Genomic DNA, 9,367 nt, shown 5'->3' with positions numbered 1-9,367 from the left:
TCGTGTTCATTTGATTTACGTTTTTCTGAAGTTTTGTGAGTTTACCGAAGTTTGTGTTTTGATATTTGTCTGAAGTGTTTAACTTGTTTTGTTGTACCCGACATTACAGCCTTATTAATAACCTTCTTGAGATCTTCTTGAGATGCAAGGCAAGAAGCTTGGATAAAATTTTATACATTCAATATTTTTGAATTTGCAACGCTTGATGAAACTAACATAAATTTGGAAAAGAAAGATAAAGATAAAGGACCAATATGAGAATATCTTTATATAGGAGGGACTGATATTTGAAACGATGCAGAAGAAAGGAGATAAGGAGAATCTTAGCATTGCTGATTGCTAGGTTGCTATACATTAGGCATCATGTGGCGCACCTTTTTCAGCATTGAAAACGACCATTTTAACCACATGACATTCTCATTTAACACACGTGCTCTTTAATTTCACTTGTAACGCGTAAGCCCCATTATATATGATATAATATACATATTCTTAGATGAATGGATGTATGTGAATCATTGCTGTTATGAACTCGTCATATCTTTGATATAGGTCACCTCCTAGAGTCCTTGAAGATTTTTGTGGGCTGTGAGAAGAAAATGAAAAAAAAAAAAAACTGTAGTATTAGTGTGCTTGTGTGTGGATGTGTGTGGTCTTTTTCAGGTTTCAACGAAAGATTTCCGGATCAACGTGACAAGTTGACCCTACTCTAGTATTTTTCGTCTTCTTCTTCGCAGTACCTTAATGCATATATACATGCTTACTCCAAGAAGTTTAAAGGGTCCATTAATGATGAAAAGTGCAGCAGATATGGGGGAAGCCTCGTCATTTCATGAACCGAAGTACAAAGGTGTGAGGAAGAGGAAATGGGGCAGGTGGGTGTCGGAGATCAGGCTACCCAACAGCCGTGAGAGGATCTGGTTAGGCTCGTATGACACGCCAGAGAAAGCTGCTAGAGCTTTCGATGCTGCGGCGTTTTGTCTTCGAGGCACCTCCGCCAAGTTCAATTTTCCCGACCAACCACCAAATATTCCCGGAGCAAGGTCACTTTCTCCCTCCGAGATACAAGCTGCCGCCGCTAACTTTGCCAATTCATTCCCATTATTCCCATCTCCGTCAGGCTCAGTTTCAGAAGCCGCCGTCCCCATGGAGGCTGAAACCTCCACCCCCTCCCTTCTCTGGCCAGATAATAATAATAATGTGACGGATTACGGAATATTTCCAGGATTTGATGATTACTTCATGCGGTCACCACCCATCGTTTCTTCAAGGTCTCCTGATTACGATGATGAGGAGAACTCAAACTACTGGGATATCTCGCAAGACCCATCATTCCTCTGGAGCTTTTAATCAATCCAACCATACATATTGAAGTACATTATACATACTTACGTACACCTGCCGGAAAAAAAGTGTCAGAATCCTGGGTTATATTTGTTGCTAGAGATGCTGAGAGAGGTGACTGTGGAGATAAATTTTTTAATATGGAGCCTACCTCCTGAAGGTGAGCCATTATCATTCGTGCACATCGAATAATCTTTTCATGTACTATGAAGTATAGTTGTTATTCTTAAGAAAAAGATAAGTACAAACAAGGAACTATGCTATCTTTACTTTGCTTTTGATTACTTGGTGGATATTTTATTTAGAGGAAGCATAGAAACAGCGCTTCTTGACATTTTATTTAGAGGAACTGAGGAAGCATAGAAAAATCGCTTGCGAGTTGTAACGTTTTGATTAGTTTGTTTTGATTAGTTTCAAGCTCGTGTAGTATTCGGTTTACGAAATCATACAATGGAATATCGATATTTTAATGTACTTTCATCATTATTTTAGGATTATATTGCGAAACAAAATTTTTTAATTTCAATAGAAGAACAAATTAATTTAGTTTACTAGCAAGAAATTGTAATTAAAGGCTCTTTGACCTAACCATATGAAATATGGAATGACTTTCAAATGAAAGGTCAGTGTTACTTAATACATTAGTTTGTTGTTTCTAACAAAATAAATAAATAAATAAATAAATAATAATAATAATAATAATAATAATAATAATAATAATAATAATAATAATAATAAACTTCAAACTTTTTTCTAGAAAGGATATTGTATTTTAGGAATACACCAAGTAGCATCGAGTTTTTTTTTTCTTTTTTTTTTTTAATATGAAAATTAGATCATTAACAAAATAAAATAGGTGGCATGTTAACTATTTATTTATTAGATAATATATATATATATATATATATATATATATATATATATATATATATATATATAAATTATATAATTTATTCGATTAATTAAATTTAATAATATTGTGTAACTAGAAATTATCACAAATACATGTAATTATGAATGATATTATAATATAATGAAACGTAACTTAAAATATCAAATAAATCTGTTTTTTTTTTTTCAATAACTAGCTTTCAAAATAGTCAAATATGTATGACATTATATATAGTATAAAAGTACACATGCTTATGAACAGTTTACTTGGCTAAATTTTAGAGTTGATCAACTTACTCCCTCTACTTTCATTGGCTTCCTATAAAATATGTACACGGACGTAAGCCAGATGTTTACTGCCTCCATGCCTCTACTTATATGCTTTCCTCTCTGTTTACATCCCCCACAAAAACATGAATTTAGGTCCGTATGTTTCACTATTTTGGTCGTCTTTGTCTACCATTGTTGATGCACATAAAAAATCCCTAATATCATTTGCAAAACAAAATTGACTTTGTTTGCTAAATCCCACTCTTAACGTTGATGTTTTGTCTATAAGTTTCGGAAATCGTTACAATTATTAATGTCTCTACTAAACTCTCTTTTCATCGATTGCATAGTAGTTTCATCCATGTTTTTATGTGTATATTGACCTAATTGTATCTTTTGGAAGAGCACACTCTACAACTATAGAGTATGGCTATAGGTTTAACGATTAGGCAAGGTATGTTTTCAATTTTGATTTTTCTATACCCATCATATATGTGTTTTCATTGTTGGTTAGGGAACTGATTTGGATGATACTAACATATGCTTTGAAATTCGACAATGGGGGTGCGATCCCCATCAAAACTACTTCACATGAGCAACATCAACTATCACATTCATTGAGTTTTCAATCACTATATTAACATATGCTTTGAAATTCGACAATGGGGGTGCGATCCCCATCAAAACTGCTTCACATGAGCAACATCAATTATCACTTTCATTGATTTTTCAATCACTTCAAAGTTCAATCTCTTATCACTTTTCATCATCTTATGGTACCAAGTGCTTTAGAGGTGAAATTAATTCGTTTGTTTAATTTGATGATCTTTTTGTGTAGTTTTATTACAATATCCATAAATCTTGTTTCTTAAGGCTAAGTGATTAAAAATGACACAATAAATAACCTAATTTCGTACTTTTTTTCTTCATTGCTATAGATAATATATTACCAAAAGATGAGGTCTTGATAAATTGCATCATATCCATTTTATTTTTAATGCAAATCATAGGAAGAGACACAAGAGAAACATTACTAATTTAAGGATCATACAAGAATTTAAGAATCAAAAAGATTATGTACAATACGTAACAACTAAGTATTTCTTATATGGTTTTCTTAACCAAATCACACAAAACTGTTTGAAAAATCTCATCCTTATTTCATTATACCTTCATACAAGGTTATTGGGTGATTCTTGGATCAATATGATTGCCTCTCCCTTCATGTTTGGCTCTAAATAATATGACATCTCGGTTGGTCTTGCTCTATGCAACAAGGAATTTTCAAAATCACTAATTTTTTAAAAGTTACTATTAACAAACGTGATGTTATGGTGCAGATACTTTATTACCACACTTTTGGTGGTTTGCTTGTGCCATATCATCACTAGAGAAATATCATGTTGGTGTACTATAATTACGACCTAAGCATACTCATTCGACATTCCAATTAAGATCATATGTCCAATGAGAAATGATTCTACATTTATTTATAACAACTATGGCATATTTCTTTATTACTAAGTAGAGATTAAAAATTTTAAAGAGTTTGAATTTTCTTTTGGTCAATTATCTTTTCTGTTGTTTCAAGTTTTCAAATGGTCTGTTACATAATGGATCCATTGTGCTCAAGAGGGAGTGATGCTGTTTTATAGGACATATTAGATCCACATGTAATCCCAAGTGATTCTTTGACCTAAGATTCTAATAGGATGATGCATCCTGAGCTTTGAGAGATATTGACTGAGAAGGTCTTTTAAACTCCATATATTAATTAAAATTACAATTTCCATGTGAATATATTGTAATGGTCTTATTTATTTACAACATGGAAGGAAATAAGTTGGCTTAATTCTCTATGTTGGTAATTATATATCTTCAGCACTTGAAGACAGAGTGTATAATAAAAGGGTTGTTAATGCTTTTTCGTTGGTATATCTTCATAATCATCAAAAATGTTTACATTCTCTAAGTATATAATTTATTTTTGTTAGTTTCCTTTTAGAAATAAACGAATTTCAAATGGTACAAACTTAAAATTTCTTTAAATGGATCATGAGTTTCTATGAAATTTGAATACATTTTGAATTGTGGTTGACCCATTTTCTTTTTATGTAGAATTTGAAGTTTCACACATCTGATCTGTCACAGATAAAACTTTACCCATATTGACCAATTTCATTCGGAAAAAGTAAGGGTATCCGATTACATTTTGGCCACATTGCTTATCTTTCATGTGATTTGGGATTAGGAACAATTGGAATATCAGGTAGCGCTATGTCACACCCCAAACCGAGGTTGTGGAACACGACGAGCTGTGCAACTTAGTTCATGGATCATAGGAAATTGGTATATAGCACAAGTACCATAATAAACAAACATTAATTGTATTTCATCTTGAAATTTGAATATAATGTTTTTAATATAAATATGAAGTACATGGATTGCCTTAACAACTAAGCAGATATATATATTAAAAAAAAAAAAAAAAAAAAAAAAAAAAAAAAAAAAAAAAAAAAACTAGTAAAAGTAAGTTGCCTGAAATCATTCAGTGTTCCATCGCCTGAGATGTTTTTTTAGTGATTTCCTAAGAATAAATGTAGTTTTGAGGGTCAACACAAGATTGGTGAGAGTTACATGTTTTCTACTCACAACAATATTGATACTTTTAAAACATTCTAAAGTGTTTTCTCTGTAAGTAAATCCATACTTGAATATAAGTTTGTAAATAATCTTCAAAGAACTTTGAAAGCCAAAATGTTTTTTTTATATAAGTAAATCGTACTTAAAAATGTTTTGTAGTGAGAGAAACCAATCATATGGTTTTTAGAGAGAGAGATAATTCTAGTTAATATTTATAGTGAGTCATATAGTTGAGCTATGTGACTAGATATACAGATAAAGTCATCTGGATATACGGGTAAAGTTATACCATAAAGTTTGACTATATAGGTCATTAAATAACATATACAAATATACAGATATACAGATAAAATTATAGCATAAAATTTGACTATATAAGTCATTAACTAAGGTATACAGCTATAGTTATACGGATAAAAGTCGAATATGTTCGATATGTAAAATGTAATAGTGTATGATATTCGTTTAAATATGTGACAAATCTTATGCGAGTGTATACAAGTACATGTAACAATCTAAGATATAAGTTTTATACCTTGTATATATATATATATATATATATATATATATATATATATATATATATATATATATATATATATATATATATATATATATATATATATATCGTACTCATACTATATTATAAAGGAAACATTTTCCTTTCACCACATTTATTTGAAACTCCTATGTATTTTTTCTTTCACCACATTCATTTGAAACTCCCATGACTTTTCAATTTCTTTGTAATAATTATTATAAGTTAGTTAATAAGGTTAAATAAATATCAAACATAAAGTGTAATCATATATAAACTAAATTTTAATATTAAAAAATAATATCTTTACTTCTATTTATTAAGTGATTTTTTTGAACTTTTAACATATTATACTTAATCTATTAGTTTTAATATATTGTTGGATGTAAACCGTTATCATTTTAAAGATACAATTTTGAAACTATTTGTACAAAATATTTAAATTATTAATTTGAATATAACATTACAGTATCAACTTAAATATAAATTGTAGTTTAACTTAAACAACACAAAAAATATTTTGTAAATAGTCAAAATTGATTAACTGTAGTGTTTTTCTAATAATGATTATTGATGGGTTTTTGGTCATAAAAACATCTTATGTGCTCATACAAACCCTAATGCTTGGATCTAGGTTTCTCTATTGTACATGCAAGTTATCCAAGACTATAAACCCTAATTCTAGCATACAAGTAATCATATTAACATAAGAATGGGTTTAAGATCATACCTTGATTGTTATGTAGCAATAACAATCCCAAATCTCCTTGTATTGACTTTAGAAAGCTTAGAGTCACAAATGTCACTCCTCTAATGGTTCACAAACACCATAAGCAAGAGGATGAAGACGAGAGAGGATAGAGGCTGCCCAAAACGTGTTCTAACCTTAGAAGAGAAGTTCCCCACTTTTTTGAGCCTTAAGGGTTCTATATATAGTGAGGCTATTAGGGTTATCTAACAAGGAAACCCTAATTTGGATGCTTAAGCCCTAAGCAACCCATAGACTTCTTTAATTAAGGCCTTGGACGATTTCCTTATGGGCTTCCCCATAGAATTCGTCCACTCCTTAATTTAAGACAATCCATGGCCCAAATTGCAATTATCTTATAATTACAATTCCAGTCCCTTAAGTTTAATTAATCTCTTTTAGTCACAAAACTAATTACCAATCAATTATTGACTAATATTAATTAAACAATATGATTTCTCCTTTAATATATTATTCTCATAATATATTAATAAATCATATTTAATCCTTTCTCTCCATAATTCATCCTATCAAGTTGCTTTGGTGAAGGCAACCCAAAAGGACCATGCACCATCGGGTCAAGTACATACCAAAATAGTTATGGACTTAGACACTAATCCAACAGTCTCCCACTTGGATAAGTCTAATAACTATTATGCGTATGACTTCCGATCCTGATCTACAATCGTAGCTTTCCAAAGCCGCTGTCAACTCCGATCCTATCAGATACGTGTGTCCTTTAGATAAGGGATCATATATTCCTCCATTCTAGATATCGTATGAGACATGATTTCAAATCATTCTCTTTGTACTATTTCTCGATTCCCGATTTATGACGACTGACTAATTGAACAAATCAAATTAGCCCTAGCCTGGCCGAGCATTTACGTTTGTCATCACTAAACCATCGAGGGGCCCAAAGATATTTCTTTTATCCTTCTTTGGATAAAAGGAACGGATAAACTTTGATACAATGCTCGCTTGCACTCACTCACCGAATCACACACAACAATATATTTTATAACACCAAGTTACTAGTGCGTTACATATTATCAATGTGAAACCGATTAGCAAGATACATGTAACGACCCAAAAATACGACCCAAAAATTTCGTTTTTTCAGTATAACCAAAACCATAATTTGAGTGTCATATCATAAAACTATACGTGATATATCCCAAACATAATAAAAAAACTGTGCGGAAAACTGTATCATACTATGTCAAATCAAAACAAACTAAATCAATTCCCAGGATAAAAGTTAAAGCTGTGGTGTGTGCGATGCTATCACCCCGAGCTCTTCCCTTTGCTTGCGGAAGTACCTGAAACCAAAACTGAAATTGTAAGCACGAAGCTTAGTGAGCTCCCCCAAACTACCACATACCATACAACATATAAATAAAGCACATACTGGGCCTTGCCCGCTACATCAGACCGAAGTCTGGAACTAGCTGCATCGGACTAGAGTCCGGAACTGACTAGGACCTTGTCCCCTGCATCGGACCAGAGTCCGGAACTATCTGCATCGGATTGAAATCCGGAACTAAATGCATCGGACCGAAGCCCGGAACTGACTGTATCGGACCGAGGTCCGGAACTAACCGATCATGGCATAACATAACACATAACACTATCATAATCACATATACTGCATACTGTATCGGAACAGAGTCCGGAACACATAACACAAACATGCTTGTATCACAAAGACATCAAGCACTCTAACTACGGGAAGGAAACTCACCTCGTAAACTGGCTGCTGAGTGTGTGGCTCTGGGAGCTAACTGTTGCTGCTCCGGTATCTCCCCGGCTACAAGTCCATAAACACACTCAATCAAATACTAAACATTGCACTTGGGTAAAATGACTCTTTTACCCTTGGTCAAAGTCAACTCTCATTTGACCTGACTCGCCGAGTTGGGCCGCCAACTCGCCGAGTCTCTACTCTCACACCTCAACCCTACTCGCTGCTACTCGTCGAGTATGGCATCAACTCGACGAGTACCCTCTCGATCCAAGAACTCAGACAATCTTCATCCGACTCGCCGAGTCATATGAACAACTCGACGAGTTGTTCTTGAACTTAAGAAGATTGCCTTGGACTCGCCGAGTTGTATGAACAACTCGCCGAGTCCCTCCATTACTGAGTCTACCCTCAACTCGCTGAGTCCACCCCACTACTCACTGGTCCCACTCGATAGACACCGCTCAAAAGGAAGGAATCGGGGACTCGCGACTCGACTCGCCGAGTCGTTCTTCCGACTCGCCGAGTCACCGCCATGCAACTATTCTACACTCGTTTCTGCTCGAATCCAAAACATACAAATGATAGATTTGAGTCCAATAAGCTGGTTTACCACGTAAAGTTTCCAACTTTACGTGCACAAACACATGAACAAGGGAATAAAGGCTAAAAGATGCCTAAAAGAGGTAGATCTAGTGCTAATATGCAAAATAGCTCCAAAAAGGCAATAGATCTGGGCTCTACAACTCCTAAATATACAGATCTAAAGATATCTCGGCATAAGAAGGCTTCCATATCAACATAAGGCTTGAGAAAGGCATCAACTAGATCTAAAAAGGGCTTTTAAGCATAAAAAGGGAAAGAAATCAGAAGAATACCACAAAGAGCTCTTGCTTTCCCTTGAATCTCTGCTCTACAATCCTTCTTCTTGCTCCTTTCTTCTTCTCCTTCTTCAAACCTTCACAAATGCACAGAAAAATCACTTACAAACACTCAAGGACGAATTAGGGTTTTCTCACAGCTTCTGAGGGTGAAGGAGGCGAGAATGAGGGCCATAAGGTGGCTTAAATAGTGGGAAACCTGGGGATTTAGGGTTTCTCCCAGACGGACAGACTCGCCGAGTCCGGAATATGGACTCGCCGAGTCTCCAGCTAACACGTGCTCGAAATCCCGACCCTACTCGGCGAGT

The 9,367-nt window shown here is 33.8% G+C and overlaps 1 protein-coding gene across 1 annotated transcript; it reads left to right on the top strand.

The window, feature by feature from the left end:
- The first annotated feature begins 511 nt into the window (after positions 1–511).
- On the top strand, positions 512–1,843 carry LOC145011408 (ethylene-responsive transcription factor ERF017-like). The gene has a single exon (XM_078970115.1). It carries the CDS (start codon positions 745–747, stop codon positions 1,348–1,350), a length of 606 nt encoding a protein of 201 aa, XP_078826241.1. The 5' UTR covers positions 512–744; the 3' UTR covers positions 1,351–1,843.
- The last annotated feature ends 7,524 nt before the right edge of the window (positions 1,844–9,367 follow it).

This window comes from Lactuca saligna, chromosome 8, assembly GCF_052625555.1.
Source record: "Lactuca saligna cultivar CGN05327 chromosome 8, ASM5262555v1, whole genome shotgun sequence".
Classification (NCBI taxonomy): domain Eukaryota; kingdom Viridiplantae; phylum Streptophyta; class Magnoliopsida; order Asterales; family Asteraceae; genus Lactuca; species Lactuca saligna.
This window is presented reverse-complemented; position numbering and strand designations above follow the sequence as displayed.

Coding starts and splice junctions, on each gene's coding strand:
- LOC145011408 (XM_078970115.1), top strand. CDS start 745: ATGCATATATACATGCTTACTCCAAGAAGTTTAAAGGGTCCATTAATG.